Here is a 22216-nt window from a genome sequence, read left to right as displayed (position 1 = left end):
TCCCACCAGCGTTTTCTGCCCCTTAGTGTTATGCAGCTCTACCCATATCGATTCCACATCTTCCTGGCTTATGTCCTTCCTTTCTATTGCGTTAATCTCATCTTTAACCAGCAACGCCACCCCACCTCCTTTTCTTTCATGTCTATCCCTCCTGAATATTGAATATCCCTGAACGTTGAGCTCCCATCCTTGGTCACCCTGGAGCCATGTCTCTGTGATCCCAACTATATCATAATCATTAATAACAATCTGCACTTTCAATTCATCCACCTTGTTACGAATGCTCCTTGCATTGACACACAAAGCCTTCAGGCGCTCTTTTACAACTCTCTTAGCCCTTATACAATTATGTTGAAAAGTGGCCCTTTTTGATGCTTGCCCTGGATTTGTCGGCCTGCCACTTTTACTTTTCTCCTTACTACTTTTTGCTTCTACCCTCACTTTACACCCCTCTGTCTCTCTGCACTGGTTCCCATCCCCCTGTTGTGAACTAACCTCCTCTCGTCTAGCCTCTTTAATTTGATTCCCACCCCCCAACCATTCTAGGTTAGAGTCAACTCAGTAGCCCCCGCTAATCTCCCTGCCAGGATATTGGTCCCCCTAGGATTCAAGTGTAACCCGTCCTTTTTGTACAGGTCACACCTGCGCCAAAAGAGGTCCCAGTGATCCAAAAACTTGAATCCCTGCCTCCTTCTCCAATCCCTCAGCCACGCATTTATCCTCCACCTCATCGCATTCCTACTCTGTCGCGTGGCACAGGCAGTAATCCCGAGATTACTACCTTTGCAGTCCTTTTTCTCAACTCCCTTCCTAGCTCCCTATATTCTCCTTTCAGGACCTCTTCCCTTTTCCTACCTATGTCATTGGTACCTATATGTACCACAACCTCTGGCTCCTTACCCTCCCACTTCAGGATATCTTGAACACGATCAGAAATATCCCGGACCCTGGCACCAGGGAGGCAAACTACCATCCGGGTCTCTGGACTGCATCCACAGAATCGCCTATCTGACCCCCTTACTATCGAGTCCCCTATCACAACTGCCCTCCTCTTCCTTTCCCTACCCTTCTGAGCTACCTAACTGAGCTGACATACATGGTAAATGGTAGGGCATTAAAGAATGCTTTAGAACAGAGGGATCTAGGAATAATGGTGCATAGTTCCCTGAAGATGGAATCTCATGTGGATAGGGTGGTGAAGAAAGCTTTTGGTTTGCTGGCCTTTATTAATCAGAGCATTGAGTACAGGAGTTGGGATGTACTGTTGAATTTGTATAAGGCATTGGTAAGGCCAAATTTGGAGTATTGTGTACAGTTCTGGTCACTGAATTATAGGAAGGATGTCAACAAAATTGAGAGAGTACAGAGGAGGTTTACTAAAATGTTGCCTGGGTTTCATCTCCTAAGTTACAGAGAAAAGTTGAACAAGTTAGGTCTTTATTCTTTGGAGCATAGAAGGTTGAGGGGAGACTTGATAGAGCTGTTTAAAATTATGAGGGGTATTGATAGAGTTGACATGGTTAGACTTTTTCCATTGAGAGTGGGGAAGATTCAAACAAGAGGACATGGGTTGAGAGTTGGAGGACAAAAGTTTAGGGGTAACATGAGGGGGGAACTTTACTCAGAGAGTGGTAGCTGTTGGAATGAGCTTCCAGCAGAAGTGGTTGAGGCAGGTTCTATGTTGTTGTTTAAAGTTAAATTGGATAGATATATAGGCAGGAAAGGAATGGAGGGTTATGGGCTGGGTGCAGGTCAGTGGGAATAGGATAGGGTAAGAGTTCGGCATGGACTAGAAGGGCCAAGATGGTCTGTTTCCATGCTGTAATTGTTATATGGTTATATATATGGTTATAAGGACTCTTGATACCCATTTATCTGGGATATCAACAAGCAAAGAAAATAGATCATAGTGCAAAAAGGGGAAGACTTTTGACAAAATTTACTTTAAGGCTTATGAAAATCTTCCAAGCAGAGTGCAATAGTATAACAAATATAACAAAAGCAATAAACACTTTCGTTATACCCCCATTGATGCATTCTTTAGGCAAAATATCTTGGTCCCATTCCGATCTGCAAAACTTACGAAGAAAAGTAAGAACTGAAATGACAACTTTAGAAAACACACCAACTAGGACAGAAGAGGAGGAATAACATACATTAAAAATTTACACAACAGTCAGATAAAACTTCTAAGTATGTATTTTCACCATAAATAAGCATAATTCAGCACTCAGTGCAAGCATATGCAATTCTGATTTTTAAAAAAAGTACACATCACTAAATTTAAATGAAAGCACAACTCAGGAAAAAAAAGTAGAAATCATCACTGGAGAAGAAGTTAACCAATGGAAGAGTATGATGCTCCATGGAAGACATCCCAATGATCTGAGCAGACTAGATGCTTACATGGAAGTGTCGAACCCCTGGCTCAGAGTTGGAGACCTCTTCCCAGAAACAGAGGGATTCCTTCTGGAAATACAGGACCAGGTGGTTAACATAAAAAAAAATCAAAAATATTTAAAAGGCCAACAAATTCAAGATGATAAATGCAGAACATGCCGAGAAACCAGAAACAATCCAACACAGTATAGAATCCAGCAGCAATTTAACTCAATCTGATTACTTACACAGGCATATATCAATCACCAAAATCTTGCTTTAAAATATAAACTCGAAGACACCATAACTTACTATAAATTCATACCTGATCCAGTTTAAGAGTCAGAATCTTACAAATTACATGTGGATCAATACATTAATACAGATAGGACAATTCATAATAACAGTCCAGATATAATATTACAGGATAAACAATCAAGAACAACTTACTTAATAGATATAGCAATTCCAAACACACACATTCCTCGACCAGTGGAGTGCCTCACAATAAGACTGGCGTATTGCTCATGTGGTTCTATTGTTTAAAAAGGGTTCTAAGAGTAAACTTGGCAATTATCGGCCTGTGAGTTTGATGTCAGTCGTGGGTAAGTTGATGGAAAGTATTCTTAGAGATGGTATATATAATTTTCTGGATAGACAGGGTCTGATTAGGAACAGTCAACATGGATTTGTGCGTGGAAGGTCATGTTTGACAAATCTTATTGAATTTTTTGATGAGGTTACTAAGAAAGTTGATGAGGGTAAAACGGTGGATATTGTCTATATGGACTTCAGTAAGGCCTTTGACAAGGATCCACATGGAAGGTTAGTTAGCAAGGTTCAATCATTAGGCGTTAATAAGGAAGTAGTAAAATGGATTCAGCAGTGGCTAGATGGGAGACGCCAGAGAGTAGTGGTGGATAACTGTGTGTCAGATTGGAGGACGGTGTGCAGCGGTGTGCCTCAGGGATCTGTACTAGGTCCAATGTTGTTTGTAATATATATTAATGATCTGGATGCTGGGGTGGTAAATTGGATTAGTAAGTATGCAGATGATACTAAGATAGGTGATGTTGTGGATGATGAGGTAGGTTTTCAAAACTTGCAGAGAGATTTAGGCCAGTTAGAAGAGTGGGCTGAAAGATGGCAGATGGAGTTTAATGCTGATAAATGAGAGGTGCTACATTTTGGTAGAACTAATCAAAATAGGACATATATGGTAAATGGTAGGGCATTAAAGAATGCTGTAGAACAGAGGGATCCAGGAATAATGGTGCATAGTTCCCTGAAGATGGAATCTCACGTGGATAGGATGGTGAAGAAAGCTTTTGGTTTGCTAGCCTTTATTAATCAGAGCATTGAGTATAGGAGTTGGGAAGTAATGTTGAATTTGTATAAGGCATTGGTAAGACCAAATCTGAAGTATTGTGTACAGTTCTGGTCACCGAATTATAGGAAAGATGTCAATAAAATTGAGAGTGTACAGAGGAGGTTTACTAAAATGTTGCCTGGGTTTCATCTCCTAAGTTACAGAGAAAGGTTGAACAAGTTAGGTCTTTATTCTTTGGAGCGTAGAAGGTTGAGGGGAGACTTGATAGAGCTGTTTAAAATTATGAGGGGGATTGATAGAGTTGACGTGGTTAGACTTTTTCATTGAGAGTGGGGAAGATTCAAACAAGAGGACATGGGTTGAGAGTTAGAGGACAAAAGTTTAGGGGTAACATGAGGGGGAACTTCTTTACTCAGAGAGTGGTAGCTGTGTGGAATGAGCTTCCAGCAGAAGTGGTTGAGGCAGGTTCTATGTTGTTGTTTAAAGTTAAATTGGATAGATATATGGACAGGAAAGGAATGGAGGGTTATGGGCTGAGTGCTGGTCGGTGGGTCTAGGATAGGGTAAGAGTTCGGCATGGACTAGAAGGGCCGAGATGGCCTGTTTCCGTGCTGTAATTGTTATATGGTTATAAGGTATTGTTTGGGTTAAGTCATTTAGCCAAATTATTTCCTCTGCCAATCAGCTTCCAAATGTTGCTACTCTGTAATTTGCTGCCACACCCCCTACTCATTCACTTTTCCTCATCATATGTTCTTAACCCTACCACTGTCCAGAGCCCCAGTCTCTGCCCTGTGCTGACCAGTCTCTGGTTTCTGATCCTGCTCCACTGACCATCCAACTAATGGTTCCCCATTCTGCTGTCAGACTTTAGAAGACAGTGGTGTATTCTAACAACTGTTTAGAAGCAGTGAAAATGACCCATAATTTTGAAATGAGCAGGGAATAAGGACATTAACTAGCAATGTCATTCTTCCTTGGCCCAGAGATTTGAGGAACAAATAACATATCAGAGATAACTGCAGTCCACTCATTTTCTTCTTCAGTCTATAGAAAGTGAGACAGGAAATTCAAGGAAACCTTTTCACCCACAGAGTGGTGTCTGTTTGGAATCCATCACCACAGGGAGAGCGAGAGGTGAACAGCAGGGATCGATTTCAAAGGTCTGTTGTGGAAAAGACTGCAGGGTCCAGCTGGGCTGAGTTGACTCCTGACTGTACACAGGGTGTGTTGTAGCTTCAGTAAGTACTTGGGAGTACCCATTGAAGGTGAATATCAGCAGAAGAAACTCCTTCCCTGCTGAGTGACCAGGGTGCAGAACTGGGTTTGATGAGCAGCAGCAATAATTGTAGAGTTCATCACCAATGGTCAATTTTTAAACTTGTCTCTGGATTCAGCAACTGTGATGGTTATATATCCAGCATGAAACTTTTCCCCGGTGTGACTCCAGAGTGTGTCATAAGGTTAGATGACCAAGTGAATCCCTTCTAACATTCACAGCAGGTGAACAGCCTCTTCCCGTGTGAACTCAATGATGTACATTCAGTTGAAATGACTCTGTGAATCTCTCCCACAGTCTGAGCAGGTGAACAACATTTCCCCAGTGTGAGCTGACCAGTGTGTCTGCAGACTGTATGGCCAAATGAATCCCTTCTCATACACAGAACAGGTGACTGCCTCTATCCAGTATGAACTCGTTGGTGTCTCTGTAGGCTGGATGACTGAGTGAATCCCTTCCCACATTCAGCACATGTGAACAGCCTCTCCCCAGTGTGAACTCGCTGATGTATCTTCAGCTGAGATGACCGAGTGAATCCCTTCCCACAGTCTGAGCAGGTGAACGGCCTCTCCCCAGTGTGAACTCGCTGGTGTGCCAGTAGGTGGGATGACCGAGTGAATCCCTTCCCACAGACTGAACAGGTGAACAGCCTCACCCCATTGTGAATTCGCTGGTGTGCCATTAGGTCAAATGACTGACTGAATTGCTTCCCACAATTGGAGCAGGTGAATGGCCTTTCCCCAGTGTGAACTGACTGGTGTGCCAGTAGGTGGGATAACTGAGTGAATCTCTTCCCACAATCTGAGCAGGTGAATGGCCTCTCCCCAGTGTGAACTCGCTGATGTACCTTCAGTTGAGATGACTGAGTAAATCCCTTCCCACAGTCCGAGCAGGTGAAAGGCCATATTCCAGTGTGAACTGTCTGATGTGCCAGTAGGTGAGATGATGAAGTGAATCCCTTCCCACAGTCTGAGCAGTTGAACGGTCTCTCCCAGGTGTGAACCGACTGGTGTACCAGTAGGTCGGATGACCGTGTGAATCCCTTCCCACAGTGTGAGCAGGTGAATGGCCTCTCCCCAGTGTGAACTCGCTGATGTACCTTCAGTTGAGATGACTGAGTGAATCCCTTCCCACAGTCTGAGCAGGAGAATGGCCTCTCCCCAGTGTGAACACGCTGATGTACCTTCAGTTGAGATGACTGAGTGAATCCCTTCCCACAATCTGAGCAGGTGAACGGCCTCTCCCCAGTGTGAACTCGCTGATGTACCTTCAGTTGAAATGAGTGAGCGAATCCCTTCTCACACACAGAACAGATGAACGGCCTCTCCCCAGTGTGAACTCGCTGGTGTCTCTGTCGACTGGATGAGTGAGTGAATCCCTTCCCACAATCTGAGCAGGTGAACGGCCACACCCCAGTGTGAACTGACTGGTGTGTCTGTAGGTTGGATGACTGAGTGAATCCCATCCCACAATCTGAGCAGGTGAACAGCCTCTCCTCAGTGTGAATTCGCTGATGTACCTTCAGTTGAGATGACCGAGTGAATCCCTTCCCACAATCTGAGCAGGTGAATGGCTTCTCCCCAGTGTGAACTCGCTGATGTACCTTCAGTTGAGATGACCGAGCGAATCCCTTCCCACAGTCTGAGCAGGTGAATGGCCTCTCTCCAGTGTGAACTGACATGTGTATCTGTAGTTGGCATGACTGAGTGAAGCCCTTCCCACATTCTGAGCAGGTAAATGGCCATTCCCCAGTGTGAACTGACTGATGTGCCAGTAGGTGGGATGACCGAGTGAAGCCCTTCCCACAGACTGAGCAGGTGAATGGCCTCGCCCCACTGTGAACTCGCTGGTGTGCCATTAGGTCAGATGATCGAGTGAAGCCCTTCCCACAATCTGAGCAGATGAATGGCCTCTCCCCAGTGTGAACTCGCTGATGTACCTTCAGTTGAGATGACCGAGTGAATCCCTTCCCGCATTCTGAGCAGGTGAACGGCCTCTCCCCAGTGTGAACTGACTGGTGTCCCAGTAGGTCAGATGATTGAATGAATCCCTTACCACAGTCTGAGCAGGTAAATGGTCTCTCCCCTGTGTGAACTCGCTGATGTACCTTCAGCTGATATGAGCAAGAGAATCCCTTCCCACACACAGAACAGGTGAATGGCCACTCCCCTGTATGCACAGACTGGTGTGCTAGTAGATGGGATGACCGACTGAATCCCTTCCCACAGTCAGAGCAGGTGAATGGCTTCTCCCCACTGTGAACTCGCTGGTGTGCCATTAGGTCAGATGACTGAGTATTTCCTTTCCCACAACTTCAGCAGGTAAATGGCCTCTCCCCAGTGTGAACTGACTGGTGTGTCTACAGGTGGGATGATCAACTGAATCCCTTCACACACACAGAACAGGTGAATGGCCTTGCCCCAATGTGGACTCACTGATGTACCTTCAGTTGAGATGATCAAGTGAATCCCCTCCCACAGTTGAGCAGGAAGGAGGAATGAGTGAATCTCTTCACACAGTTGAGCAGATGAATCGCTTCTCCCCTGTGTGAAATGACAGCCATGCCAGTAGGTCAGATGACTGAGTGAATCCCTTCCCACAGTCTAAGCAGGAAGGATGAGAGCGTGAATCCCTTGATCCACTTCTTAAATATCTGGACAGAGACAGTAAAACTGACGTGTTGTGTTTCAGATTCCTTTACACAAATTCTTTGCCGATTTTAACCTGTAAAAAGATTTACAAAATACATCAATGGATGAAGGATAATATTTCAGATGAGATTTTAGTTGCCAAGGTGAGATCTGACATCACACTGTTACACCAAGATTCATCCCAAGTTGGAGAAAGAAATACTGGGCAAAATGCAGGAATCTGGACTGACCATCAAATTCTCTGATGGTCTTCCTGTCTGTATAAGAATGGGACAAGCTGTATTCAATCTGTGACTTGGTTCAATTTGCCTCTCTCCATTAGTATTCACTGTTCCCTCTAAGCTGCACAGCTGTGCAATAACTGAAATATTCTCACACAAAAAAACCTTTGTTGCCACACAGCTGGAATTTCCTTTTATATAATGTTAATTTGAAGTGCTGTCCAGTTTTCAGGCTGTGTATATATTTCCTGCTCAGACCAATGGCTGTTCTGTGTAGCTGTTAAAAAAATATAAGTGAACATTACTATTTTCTCAAGTTCTGGTCAGAGAGTCACAGAAAAATACAACACAGAAAGAGGTCCTTTGGCCCATCAAATTTGTGCCAAACTATTTAAACTGCCTATTCCCATCAACCTGCATCTAGACCATACCTCTTCACCCAGGTCCCTATACAAATTTCTCTTAAATGTTAAAAATCAAGCTCGCATGCACCACTTACATAGAAACATAGAAAGCCTACAGTACAATACAGGCCCTTCGGCCCGCAATGCTGTGCCGAACATGTACTTGCTTTAGGAATTACCTCGGGTTACCCAGAGCCCTCTATTTTTCTAAGTTCCATGTACCTATCCAGAAGTCTCTTAAAAGACCCTGTTGTATCTGCCTCTACCACCGTTGCCGGCAGCCCATTCCACGCACCCACCACTCTGCGTAGAAAACTTGCCCCTGACCTCTGTACCTACTTCCAAGCACCTTAAAACTGTACCCTCTCGTGTTAACCATTTCAGCCCTGGGAAAAAGCCTCTGACTATCCACACGATCAATGCCTCTCATCATCTTATACACCTCTATCAAGTCACCTCTCATCCTCCGTCGCTCTAAGGAGAAAAGGCCAAGTTCACTCAACCTGTTCTCATAAGGCATGCTCCCCAATTCAGGCAGCATCCTTGTAAATCTCCTCTGCACCCTTTCTATAGTTTCCACATCCTTCCTGTAGTGAGGTGACTAGAACTGAGCACAGTACTCCAGGTGGGGTCTGACCATGATCTTACACAGCTGTAACAAGCTATATAGGATGATATAGTTGTATGAGCTGTTACACTCACAACTCATTCCCACTCTCTCAGTCTAATGAGTGAAGAAGTTTCCCCTCATGTTCCCATTAAACTTTTCACTTTTCACCCTTAACACATGACTTCTAGTTGTAGTCCCACCCAACCTTAGTGGAAAAAGCATGCTTGCATTTACCCTATCTGTACCTCTCATAATTCTGTATTCCTCTATGAAATCTCCCCGCAATCTTCTACCTTCCAAGGAATAAAGTCCTATTCTATTCAATCTTTCCTTTTAACTCAGGTCCTCCAGACCCAGCAACATCTTTGTAAATTTCTCTGCACTCTTTCAAACTTATTGACATCTTTCCTGTAAGTAGGTAACCAGAACTTCACACAATACTCCAAATTAAGCTTCACCAATTTCTTGCACAACTTCAACATAACATCCCATTTCCTGTGCTCAAAACTTTTGATTTATGAAGGCCAATGTACCAAAAGCTTTGTTTACGACCCCATCTACCTGTGACACCATTTTCAGTGAATTATAAACCTGTATTCCCAGATCCCTTTGTTCTACAGACCTCGTCGGTGCCCTACATTCACCGTGTAAGATCTACTCTGGTTGGTCCTACTGAAGTGCAACACCTCGCACTTGTCTGTATATTCCATTTTTCAGGCCATTTTTCCAGCTGGGCCAGATCCCACTGCAAGCCATAATAGTCTTCCTTGCTGTCCACTACACCCTCAATCAGCAAATTTGCTGATCCAGTTAACCACATTATCATCCAGTTCACAGATTTGGATGACAAACAATAATGGACCCAGCACTGATCCCTGCGGCGCACTACTAGTCACAGGCCTCCAGTCAGAAACACAACCATCTACTACCACACTCTGGTGTCTCCCACAAAGCCAATGCCTAATCCAACTTACTACCTCATCTTGAATGCTAAGTGACTGAATCTTCTTGACCAACCTTCTATGCGGGACTTTGTCAAGTGCTGTACTAAAGTCCATGTAGACAACATCCACCGTGGTGCCTTCATCAACATTCCTGATAACTTCCTTAAAAAACTCTATAAGGTGGTTAAAGATGATCTACCACACATAAACCCAGGCTGACCATCCTTAATCAGTCCATGCCTACCAAATACTTATAAATCTGATCCCTTAAAATACCTTCCAATAACTTTCCCACTACTGATGTCAAGCTCACCAGTGTAAGGCCAGTGATGTTGTGGGGATGGAACTGGACTCTCTGACAGTGGTGTCTGAAAAGAGGATGCTGTCCAAGTTGCATGCCATCTTGGACAATGTCTCCCATCCACTACATAATGTACTGGTTGGGCACAGGAGTACATTCAGCCAGAGACTCATTCCACCGAGATGCAACACAGAGCGTCATAGGAAGTCATTCCTGCCTGTGGCCATCAAATTTTACAACTCCTCCCTTGGAGGGTCAGACACCCTGAGCCAATAGGCTGGTCCTGGACTTATTTCCTGGCATAATTTGCATATTGCTATTTGATTATTTATGGTTTTGTTACTATGTGATTGTTTATGGTGCAACTGTAATGAAAACCAATTTCCCCCAGGATCAATAAAGTATGGCTATGACTATGACCTGCCTCTCAGTTTTTTTGCACTACCTTACTTTCCATTTTTCTATTTTCTATTTATGATTTATAATTTAAATTTTTAATATTTACAAATTTTTACTATTTTTAATATTTAATATTTATAATCCAGGGAGTGGGAAGCGCAGAATCAAATATCACTGTGATGATTGTACGTTCTAGTATCAATCGTTTGGTGACAATAAAGTATAAAGTAAAGAGTGAAACTGGGATGGGCGAAGGGAGGGGGAGGGAATTACTGGAAGCTGGAGAATTCAATGTTCATGTCAATCCAATGTTCAATCTGGTAATTCCCTCCCCCTCCCTTTCCTGCCTATCCCCTCCCCCACCCCTGATCTTTCCCCTTACTGGTTTTTCACCTGGTACCTACCAGCCTTCTCCTTCCCACCCTCCCCCCACCTTCTTTATAGGGCCTCCGCCCCCTCCTTCTTCAGTCCTGACAAACGATCTCGACCTGAAACGCTGACTGTTCGTTTCCACGATGCTGCCTGACCTGCTGAGTTCCTCCAGGGTGTTGTGCGTGTTGCTGAAAAATATTGAGGGCTATGAGTAAGCCTAGGTAGTTCTAGGGTAAGGATGTGTTCAGCACAGCTTTGTGGGCCGAAGGGCCTGTATTGTGCTGTAGGTTTTCTATGTTCTACTACCTGATTTAATATTTTGTGCTAGTTTACTTTCACAAACTAGCTTCCCTTTCTTTATTGCTCACTTAGTGGCTCTTTGTTGCTTTTTAAATTTTTCCCAATCTTACAGTTTCCCAATACTCTTGGCAACTTTGTATGCATGAGCTTTTAGTTTGATGCCTTCTTTTATTTCCTTAGTTATCCAAGGCTGGCTCTCCCCACCCTTACTGTCCTTGCTTTTAACTGGAATATGCTTTCCTTGAGCACAGTGAAAAATCTTTTTGAAAGTCTTCCACTGTTCCTCAACTGTCCCATCGTATAGCCTGTGCTCACAGTCTACACTAGCCAAATCCTCCTTCATCCTGTATCTCCATTGTTTAGCCAGAATACACTGGTTTTAGATTGAACTATTGCACCCTCCATTGTATGAGAAATTCAGTCATACTGTGATCACTCTTTCCAAGAGGATCCCTAACTACAAGATCACTAATTTTACCTGTCTCATTGCACAGGACCAGATCTAAGATAGAATGTTCCCTTGTAGGTTCAGTAACATGCTTTTCAAGAAAGCCATCACAGATGCATTCTATGAAGTCCTCCTCAAGACTGCCTCGACCAACTTGATTCACCCAATCTACTTGCAAGTTAAAGTCCCCCATGATAACTGCTGTTCCATTCTTACATGCCTCGGATATTTCTGTTTATTGCCTGTGCCACTGTAATGTTATTATTCGGTGGCCGACAGACAACTCCCACCAGTGATTTTTTCCCTGTACTATTCCTAATCTCTACCCAGATGGATTCAACATTCTGCTCCTTAGATCTTCTATCATCTCTCACTATCGCCCTGATTTAATCCTTAATTAAGAGCACTATCCCACCTTCCTTACCTTCCTGCCTATGCTTCTGTATTGCCTAATATCCTTGGATATTTAATTCCCAAACCTCTCCACCTGTAACCACATCTCTGTAATGACCATTAAATCACACCTCTTTGTGTGGGTACGTGCCCAAGTGGTTAAGGCATTGGACTAGCGACCTGAAGGTCGTGAGTTCGAGCCCCAGCCAAGGCAACGTGTTGTGTCCTTGAGCAAGGCACTTAATCACACATTGCTCTGCGACGACACTGGTGCCAAGCTGTATGGGTCCTAATGCCCTTCCCTTGGACAACATTGGTGTCGTGGAGAGGGGAGACTTGCAACATGGGCAACTGCTGGTCTTCCATATAACCTTGCCCAGGCCTGCGCCCTGGAGACTAACGGATGCCATACCTCTTTGTACTGATTTGAGCCACAAGTTCACTGACCTTGATTCGAATAAACTGCCCTTACACTCATTGTGCTTTTAAAATCTTGTAACCTTTTACTCTTTTGCACTTGACTTTTCTTCACTCTTACTTCTCTTTTTTTCTTTAACTTTACCACACTATTTTTACTTTATCCATATTTCTCCAATCTGTTGAACCCACCCCCCTACTATTTAGTTTAAAGCCCTATCCACAGCCCCAGTTATGAGATTCTCTAGGAACCAGGTCCCATCACTGTTCAGGTGGAGCTCACCCCATTGGTACAGCTCCCTCTTTCCCCAATACTGGTGCCAATTTCCCATGAATTCAAACCTACTTCTCCCACACCAATCCTTCAGCCACACATCTAACTCTCTAATCTTCTTGACCCTATGCCAATTTGCACGTGGCTCAGGTAGTAATCCAGAGATTACCACCTTTCTGGTTTTGCCTTTTACTTTCATCCCTAGTGGCTCCAATTCCCTCAGCAGAATTCCTTTCCTCATTCTACCAATTCCATTGGTACCCACATGGACCATGACAACTGGATCTTTCCCCTCCTACTGCAAATTCCTCTGTAGGTCAGATAAGGTGTCCCGAACCCAGGTACCAGGCAGGCAACACAGCCTTCGGGACACTCTATCCTCACGACAGAGAAAGCGCTCTATTCCCCTGACCATACCATCTCCAATTACCACTACATTTCTCTTGGCTCCCCGCTCTTGAATGGCTTGCTGAACTACGGTGCCACAGTTAGGTTGCTCATCCTTCCTATAGCCCCCACTTTCATCCACACAGAGAGCAAGAATCTCAAACCTGCTGGACAAGCTCAAGGGTTGAGGCTCCTCCAGCAATGTCTCTTGGATCCCACTACCTACCTGACTCACAGTCACATCCTCTTTTCCCTGACCAGAGCTCTTGATATCTCTTGAAAACCAAAGTTCTTTACACAAGTTATCTTTCACCTTTTACTCTGACAAGCATATATAAACTTTGTACTTTCAAAGTTTTACTTTTGAAGGCCTCCCACTTACCAAGTACACCTATGCCAGAAAACAGCCTGTCAAAATCCACACTTGCCAAGTCCTTTCTGATAGCATCAACATTGACGTTTCTCCAATTTAGAATCTCTACCCATGACCCAGATTTATCTTTTTTCCATATTTACTTTCAATCTCACGGCACTATGGTCACTAGATGCAGTGTCCCTTACACAATCTTCTGTCACCAGCCCTGAATAATTTCCTAATAGCAGATGAAGTCTCACACACTCTGTTGTTGGGGCTTCTTCGTACTGATTAAGGAAGCTTTCCGAACACGTTTGACCAACTCTATCCCATCTCGTCTTTTTACAGTATAGGAGCCCCAGTCAATATGTGGAAAGTTAAAATCACTTCCTATAACAGCCATTTTTTTCTTGGAATAGGCTGCAATCTCTCTACAAAGTTGTTCCTCTGAATCGCTCAGACTGTTGGGTGCCGCCAGGTCTCACCAACGGCTACAATATCATAATTCCACACCCTGAGCTTATCTGCCTTTCCTATGATACTACTTGCATTGAAATATATGGAGCTCAGGTAGGCGCGCCATGCTCAACTTTTTGATTCCTAACTTTGTCTCAGGTCTTAACAACATCTGTTTCCACAATCTCTCCATTATCTGTTTTGGCACTCTGGTTCCCAACCCCTACAACTCTAGTTTAACTCCCCCGCCCCCCCCCACCGATCTAGGATATTACTCCCCTTCTAGTTCTGTTCCCCTAACCAACAAATCCCTTATCACCACTTTGACTTTTCTCTGCCAGGTTATTCCACCCCCCCACCACCAACAGTATGTAAAGAGGTAAACCTTTTGTTTAGGGGGATAGCCATCAGAGTACTTTGCAACGGCTATTTAACTCCAATCCCCTTTCGGACTGACACCCATTTTCCTATGTCCTGCACCTTGGGGGTAGCTCACTTCTCTTCATGTCATATCTATCACCCTCTCCAACTCCCAAATGATCTGTAGTTCATCCATTTCCAGCTCCATCTCTTTAAAGTGCAGTGTCACAAGCTGCAGCTGGATGTACATGTTCTAGGTGAAGGTGTCAGGGACACTGGAGGTCCTCCTGCCTTCCCAGATCCCACAAGAGGAGCATTTCACTAACCTCTACTGACAGTTTTTATTGCCTCATCAGACTGAAGCCTCAAAATCCCTGCTCTAACGTTGTCCACTCCACTCGCGCTTGGCTTATATTAATTTGTTCTTGCCAATCAATCAAATAATAAGTTTACCATCCTGGATATGGTTGGCGGGGATGACCGACCAGGTGTGAGCCACGGTGGCAGGGCCTCTGGGACTGAGTCTGACCCGGTGGTGCAGAAGGGTGGGACAGAGAAGAGGAGAGCTGCCGTCATTGGAGACTCTATAGTCAGGGGAGCAGACAGGAGATTTTGTGGACGTGAGAAGGACACCCGCATGGTTTGTTGCCTCCCGGGTGCCAGGGTCCGGGATGTCTCTGACCGGGTGCATGACATCCTGGTACGGGAGGGAAAGCAACCAGAAGTCGTGATGCATGTTGGCACCAACGACATAGGCAGGAAGAGGGATGAGGTCCTGAAGTGTGAGTTTCAGGAACTAGGCAGAAGGCTGAAGAACAGGACCTCAAGGACCTCAATTGGTCCTCTTGAAGATCAGAGTGGTCGCCTATGTGCGGAACCAAAGGAAATAGGGGAGATCTTAATAGGTTTTTTGCGTCTGTATTTACTAAGGAAACTGGCATGAAGTCTATGGAATTAGGGGAAACAAGTAGTGAGATCATGGAAACTGTACAGATCGAAAAGGAGGAGGTCCTTGCTGTCTTGAGGAAAATTAAAGTGGATAAATCCCCGGGACCTGACAGGGTGTTCCCTCGGACCTTGAAGGAGACTGGTGTTGAAATTGCAGGGGCCCTGGCAGAAATATTTAAAATGTCAGGTGAGGTGCCGGAGGATTGGAGAGTGGCTCATGTTGTTCCATTGTTTAAAAAAGGATCGAAAAGTAATCCGGGAAATTATAGGCCGGTAAGTTTAACGTCGGTAGTAGGTAAGTTATTGGAGGCAGTACTAAGAGACAGAATCTACAAGCATTTGGATAGACAGGGACTTATTAGGGAGAGTCAACATGGTTTTGTGCGTGGCAGATCATGTTTGACCAATCTATTGGAGTTTTCCGAGGAAGTTACCAGGAGAGTGGATGAAGGGAAGGCAGTTGATATTGTCTACATGGATTTCAGTAAGGCCTTTGACAAGGTCCCGCATGGGAGGTTAGTTAGGGAATTTCAGTTGCTAGGTGTACATGGAGAGGTGGTAAATTGGATCAGACATTGGCTCAATGGAAGAAGCCAAAGAGTGGTAGTAGAGAATTGCTTCTCAGAGTGGAGGCCTGTGACTAATGGTGTGCCACAGGGATCAGTGCTGGGTCCATTGTTATTTGTCATCTATATCAATGATCTGGATGATAATGTGGTAAGTTGGATCAGCAAATTTGCTGATGATACAAAGATTGGAGGTGTAGTAGACAGCGAGGAAGGTTTTCAGAGCCTGCAGAGGGACTTGGACCAGCTGGAAAAATGGGCTGAAAAATGGCAGATGGAGTTTAATGCAGACAAGTGTGAGGTATTGCACATTGGAAGGACAAACTAAGGTAGAACATACAGGGTTAATGGTAAGGCACTGAGGAGTGCAGTGGAACAGAGGGATCTGGGAATACAGATACAAAATTCCCTAAAAGTGGCGTCACAGGTAGATAGGGTCATTAAGAGAGCTTTTGGTACATTGGCCTTTATTAATCGAAGTATTGAGTATAAGAGCTGGAATGTTATGATGAGGTTGTATAAGGAATTGGTGAGGCCGAATCTGGAGTATTGTGTTCAGTTTTGGTCACCAAATTACAGGAAGGATATAAATAAGGTTGAAAGAGTGCAGAGAAGGTTTACAAGGATGTTGCCAGGACTTGAGAAACTCAGTTACAGAGAAAGGTTGAATAGGTTAGGACTTTATTCCCTGGAGCGTTATTAGAATGAGGGGAGATTTGATAGAGGTATATAAAATTATGATGGGTATAGATAGAGTGAATGCAAGCAGGCTTTTTCCACTGAGGCAAGGGGAGAAAAAAAACCAGAGGACATGGGTTAAGGGTGAGGGGGGAAAAGTTTAAAGGGAACATTAGGGGGGGCTTCTTCACACAGAGTGGTGGGAGTATGGAATGAGCTGCCAGACGAGGTGGTAAATGTGGGTTCTTTTTTAACATTTAAGAATAAATTGGACAGATACATGGATGGGAGGTGTATGGAGGGATATGGTCCGTGTGCAGGTCAGTGGGACTAGGCAGAAAATGGTTCGGCACAGCCAAGAAGGGCCAAAAGGCCTGTTTCTGTGCTGTAATTTCTATGGTTCTATGACTGCTGCCAGTGTTACGTGACAGTGATGGTAAGAATTGGAGGAGATGGCAGTTGAATGCGTGGCTGAGGAGTTGGTGCAGGGAGCAGGGTTTTAGATTTTTGGACCATTGGGATCTCTTCTGGGGAAGGTGGTACCTGTACAGATTGGATGGGTTGCATCTGAACTTGAGGGGAAGCAATATCCTTGCAGGTAGGTTTGCTAGCATGGTTTGGGAGGGTTTAAACTAACTTGCAAGGGAGATGGGACCCGGAGCAATAGAGCAGTGAAAGAAGTGCATGGAGTAAAGCCAGATCTAACATATAGAGAGGCTTTGAGGAAAGAGAAGCAGAATAAACGGTGTAAATGTAGTAAGGTTGAAGGGCTAAAGTGCATGTACTTCAATGCAAGAAGCATCAGGAACAAAGGTGTTGAACTGAGAGCTTGGATACATACATGAAATCATGATGTAGTGACCATTACAGAGACTTGGCTGGCACCAGGGCAGGAATGGATTCTCAATATTCCTGGATTTCAGTGCTTTAAAAGGGATAGAGAGGGGGGAAAGGGGAGGAGGGATGGCGTTACTGGTCAGAGATACTATTACAGTTACAGAAAGGGTGGGTAATGTAGCAGGATCCTCTTTTGAGTCAGAATGGGTCGAAGTCAGGAACAGGAAGGGAGCAGTTACTCTACTGGGGGTATTCTGTAGGCCCCCTGGTAACAGCAGAGATACCGAGGAGCAGATTGGGAGGCAGGTTTTGGAAAGGTGCAAAAATAACAGGGTTATCATGGGTGACGTTAACTTCCCTCATATTGATTGGCACCCGATTAGTTCCAAAGGTTTGGATGGGGCAGAGTTTGTTAAGTGTGTCCAGGACGGATTCCTGTTACAGTATGTTGACTGGCTGACTCGGGGGAATGTCATACTAGATCTAGTATTAGATAATGAACTGGGTCAGGTCACAGATCTCTCAGCGGGTGAGCATCTGGGGGACAGTGACCGCTGCTCCCTGGCCTTTAGCATTATCATGGAAAAGGACAGAGTCAGAGAGGACAGGAAAATTTTTAATTGGGGAAGGGCAAATTATGAGCCTATAAGGCTAGAACTTGCGGGTGTGAATTGGGATGATGTTTTTGCAGGGAAATGTACTATGGACATGTGGTCGATGTTTAGGGATCTCTTTCAGGATGTTAGGGATAAATTTGTCCTGGTGAGGAAGATAAAGAATTGTAAGGTGAAGGGACCATGGGTGACAAGTGAGTTGGAAAATCTAGTCAGGTGGAAGAAGGCAGCATACATGAGGTTTAGGAAGCAAGGATCAGATGAGTCTATTGAGGAATATAGGATAGCAAGAAAGCTTAAGAAGGGGCTGAGCAGAGCAAGAAAGGGGCATGAGAAGGCCTTGGCGAGCAGGGTAAAGGAAAACGCCAAAGCATTCTTCAATTATGTGAAGAACAAAAGGATAACAGGACTGAAGGTCAGACCGATTAGAGATAAAGGTGGGAAGATGTGCCTGGAGGCTGTGGAAGTGAGCGAACTCCTCAATGAATACTTCTCTTCTGTATTCACCAATGAGAGGGAACTTGATGACGGTGAGGACAATATGAGTGAGGTTGATGTTCTGGAGCATGTTGATATTAAGGGAGAGGAGGTGTTGGAGTTGTTAAAATACATTAGGGCAGAAAAGTCCCCGGGACCTGACGGAATATTCCCCAGGCTGCTCCACAAGGCGAGGGAAGAGATTGTTGAGCCTCTGGCTAGGATCTTTATGTCCTCATTGTCTACGGGAATGGTACCGGAGGATTGGAGGGAGGCAAATGTTGTTCCCTTGTTCAAAAAAGGTAGTAGGGATTGTCTGGGTAATTACAGACCAGTGAGCCTTACGTCTGTGATGGGAAAGCCATTGGAAAAGATTCTTAGAGATAGGATCAATGGGCATTTAGAGAATCATGGTCTGATCAGGGACAGTCAGCATGGCTTTGTGAAGGGCAGATCATGTCTAACAAGCCTGATAGAGTTCTTTGAGGAGGTGACCAGGCATATAGATGAGGGTAGTGCAGTGGATGTGATCTATATGGATTTAGTCCGGCATTTGTGCATAGTTCCCCAAAGATGGAATCTCATGTGGATATTTTGGTATGCTGGGCTTTATAAATCAGAGCATTGAGTATAGGAGTTGGGATGTAATGTTGAAATTGTACAAGGCATTGGTGAGGCCAAATTTGGAGTATTGTGTACAGTTTTGGTCACCGAATTATAGGAAAGGTGTCAACAAAATCGTGAGAGTACAGAGAAGATTTACTAGAATGTTACCTGAGTTTCATCACCTAAGTTAAGGAGAAATGTTGAACAAGTTGGGTCTTTATTCTTTGGAGCGTAAAAGGTTGAGGGGGACTTGATAGAGGTGTTTAAAATTATGAGGGGGATAGATAGAGTTGACGTGGATAGGCTTTTTCCATTGAGAGTGGGGGAGATTCAAACAAGAGGACATGAGTTGAGAGTTAAAGTGTAAAATTTTAGGGGTAACGTGAGAGGGAACTTCTTTACTTGGAGAGTGGTAGCTCTGTGGAATGAGCTTCCTGAAGTGGTTGAGGCAGGTTCGATGTTGTCATTTAAAGTTAAATTGGAGAGCTACATGTACAGGAAAGGAATGGAGGGTTATGGGCTGAGTGCAGGTCAGTGGGACTAGGTGAGAATAAGAGTTCGGCATAGACTAGAAGGGCCAAGATGGCCTATTTCCGTGCTGTAATTGTTATATGGTTATATTTGACAAGGTAGGCTTATTCAGAAAGTCAGAAGGCATGGGATCCAGGGAAGTTTGGCCAGGTGGATTCAGAATTGGCTTGCCTGCAGAAGGCAGAGGATCATGGTGGAGGGAGTACATTCGGATTGGAGGGTTGTGACTAGTGGTGTCCTACAATGATTGGTTCTGGGACCTCTACTTTTCGTGATTTTTATTAACAACCTGGGTGTGGGGGTAGAAGGGTGGATTGGCAAGTTGCAGACAAGACAAAGGTTGGTGATGTTGTAGATAGTGTAGAGGATTGTCGAAGATTGCAGAGAGACATTGATAGGATGCAGACGTGGGCTGAGAAGTGGCAGATGGGGTTCAACCCAGAGAAGTGTGAGGTGGTACACTTTGGAAGGACAAACTCCAAGGCAGAGTACAAAGTAAATGGCAGGATACTTGGTAGTGTGGAGGAGCAGAGGAATCTGGGGGTACATGTCCACAAATTCGTGAAAGTTGCTTCACAGGTAGATAGGGTAGTTAAGAAAGCTTATGGGGTGTTAGTTTTCCTAAGTCAAGGGATAGAGTTTAAGAGTTGTGATGTAATGACGTAGCTCTATAAAACTCTGGTTAGGCCACACTACTGTGTGCATTTCTAGTCGCCTCACTATAAGAAGGATGTGGAAGCATTGGAAAGGGTACAGAGGAGATTTACCAGGATGCTGCCTGGTTTAGAGAGTATGGATTATGATCAGAGATTAAGGGAGCTAGGGCTTTACTCTTTGGAGAGGAGGATGAGAGGAGACATGATAGAGATATACAAGATATTAAGAGGAATAGATAGAGTGGATAGCCAGAGCCTCTTCCCCAGGGCACCACTGCTCAATACAAGAGGACAAGGCTTTAAGGTAAGGGGTGGGAAGTTCAAGGGGGATATTAGAGAAAGGTTTTTTTACTCAGAGAGTGGTTGGTGTGTGTAATGCACTGCCTGAGTCAGTGGTGGAGGCAGATACACTAGTGAAATTTAAGAGACTACTAGACAGGGATATGGAGGAATTTAAGGTGGGGGGTTATATGGGAGGCAGGGTTTGAGGGTTGGCACAACATTGTGGGCCGAAGGGCCTGTACTGTGCTGTACTATTCTATGTTCTAATCCCAAGTGCTGGTTGTCAGCTGCTCAAAATACCAAACTGCCTTATGTCGACATCTTTTCTACTCAATCACTGCTCGAAAGCATCACAGTGCTGCAAAGAGCACAAGAGATTACATGGCTCTTCTTGAGACTTTCTAATTACTCTGACCTACCCTCCCCCCCCCCCCCAGGTGTCCAGGTGGTTAACGGTAATGGACTCATCAATGGCAATGCCAATGAATATGAAGAGGAGGACAGTAGTCTTTGTCATTGAAGTTTGACACAGATGTGATGTGAAAGCTATAGGTCACTTGTTATCCAGGGCAAAGGTGTTTGATAAATCATTATGTACCCAGACCGAATGGGACAAAACATGTTCCCACGAGTTGAAAGGTTTAGGACAAGAGGAGGTAGAACAGAAATGATTTTTCTCAAGTACTATAACTGACGGAAGGATTTTTTTCCTCTTTTTCCGAGTTCCTTATCCTTGGATTTAGTTAGCTGGAGCTCGCCTTTGTCAGAGAGGTCCATCCGCTCCCATTCCTTCCATCTTCGCTCATTAGCACAATATTCCCCAGGGCCCGGGTACGCATCGTGGGGCTGAGAGAGAGGTAAAGGACCGGGACTGTCCCGGGTGTCCGGAGTTCAAAGCAATAATGCTTCAGTCCGGGTGCGGAGGCTGGCGCTAATGAAAGCCCGCCCCGATCCCCGATCCTACCTGCTACCGAAACGCCTGAGCCTTTTGTCTACTTAGCGCATGCGCGACAATTGAGAACCTCCATGACCCCGACGCCTGCGAATTCTGAAACACGGAAGTCGCCGGGTAAACACGGTGCGATTAAAGGTGTCTGCAAGTACCGGTTCCATGTCTCATGCCCAGGTGTTTTTATGTAGAAAATTCAGCAGCTACTTTAACACAGTAAGCTCCCATAAACAATACACTCAATATTAACGTGTGTCAAATGTCCAAGTCCAACCCACTTACAAATTCAGGTTTCAAACACAAAAGATGCTGCAGTTGCTGGAAATACAGCGCCACACACACGAAGTGCTGGAGGAACTCAGCAGGTCAGGCAACATCTAAGCAGAAGAATATACAGTCCAGACATTGTTGCTGCCTGATGTCCTGAGGTCCTCCGGTATTTTGCAGAAGTAAACACCACTTTTTTTTTTCAATCGGTCTCCAAATGTTTCTGATCATTCATTTGTAGCCATATCCGGTCTGATTCCCTCCTCCTCCCCGTAAACTTTAACACCCATCTCTTTCTGGAGCCTTAAAGCCTCGCTCATGTTGGCCCCTCTGACCCTGCCCTATCAAAGGTTCAACGAAAATTTACCTACCATTCTGCTGTTTAGAGAGTGGTGTATCGCAACAACCCCATTGTCGTGTCGGTACAACTACATAGCAATTAAAATAAAAGCGCGCGCACACACACAGGAAGTGAGGTTCTCTTATATGCACTTTGCAGCTAGGGAACAGATCAACGCGCATGCG

At 44.7% G+C, this 22216-nt stretch overlaps 3 protein-coding genes across 4 annotated transcripts in view; 1 reads left to right on the top strand and 2 right to left on the bottom strand.

Moving 5' to 3' along the window:
- Nucleotides 1-22216, top strand: part of LOC134351431 (gastrula zinc finger protein XlCGF8.2DB-like) — a 138092-nt gene that overhangs the window by 102676 nt on the left and 13200 nt on the right. The gene's annotated exons all lie outside the window — the stretch shown is intronic.
- The window catches only part of LOC134351430 (gastrula zinc finger protein XlCGF7.1-like), a 99705-nt gene that overhangs the window by 77231 nt on the left and 258 nt on the right, over nucleotides 1-22216 (bottom strand). Inside the window, exon 2 of the mRNA XM_063057541.1 lies at nucleotides 2407-2469. The gene's annotated coding sequence lies outside the window, so the exon portion shown is untranslated. The remainder of the gene's footprint in view (nucleotides 1-2406; nucleotides 2470-22216) is intronic.
- Nucleotides 1442-22199, bottom strand: LOC134351428 (gastrula zinc finger protein XlCGF26.1-like). Of its 2 annotated transcripts, none has more exons than XM_063057537.1 (2): nucleotides 22063-22199; nucleotides 1442-7712 (listed from the first exon to the last, which is right to left on the bottom strand). In XM_063057537.1, the coding sequence occupies exon 2, from the start codon at nucleotides 7264-7266 to the stop codon at nucleotides 5389-5391; it is 1878 nt and encodes a 625-aa protein (XP_062913607.1). In that variant the 5' UTR covers nucleotides 7267-7712; nucleotides 22063-22199; the 3' UTR covers nucleotides 1442-5388. The 2 variants fall into 2 exon arrangements, with proteins under 2 accessions (XP_062913607.1, XP_062913608.1); XM_063057538.1 differs by having other exon boundaries at nucleotides 1442-8137; nucleotides 22063-22188.

Source organism: Mobula hypostoma, chromosome 9 (genome assembly GCF_963921235.1).
Source record: "Mobula hypostoma chromosome 9, sMobHyp1.1, whole genome shotgun sequence".
Taxonomy (NCBI): Eukaryota; Metazoa; Chordata; class Chondrichthyes; order Myliobatiformes; family Myliobatidae; genus Mobula; species Mobula hypostoma.
The sequence above is the reverse complement of the archived record's forward strand: the minus strand, read 5'-3'. Positions and strand labels throughout refer to the sequence as shown.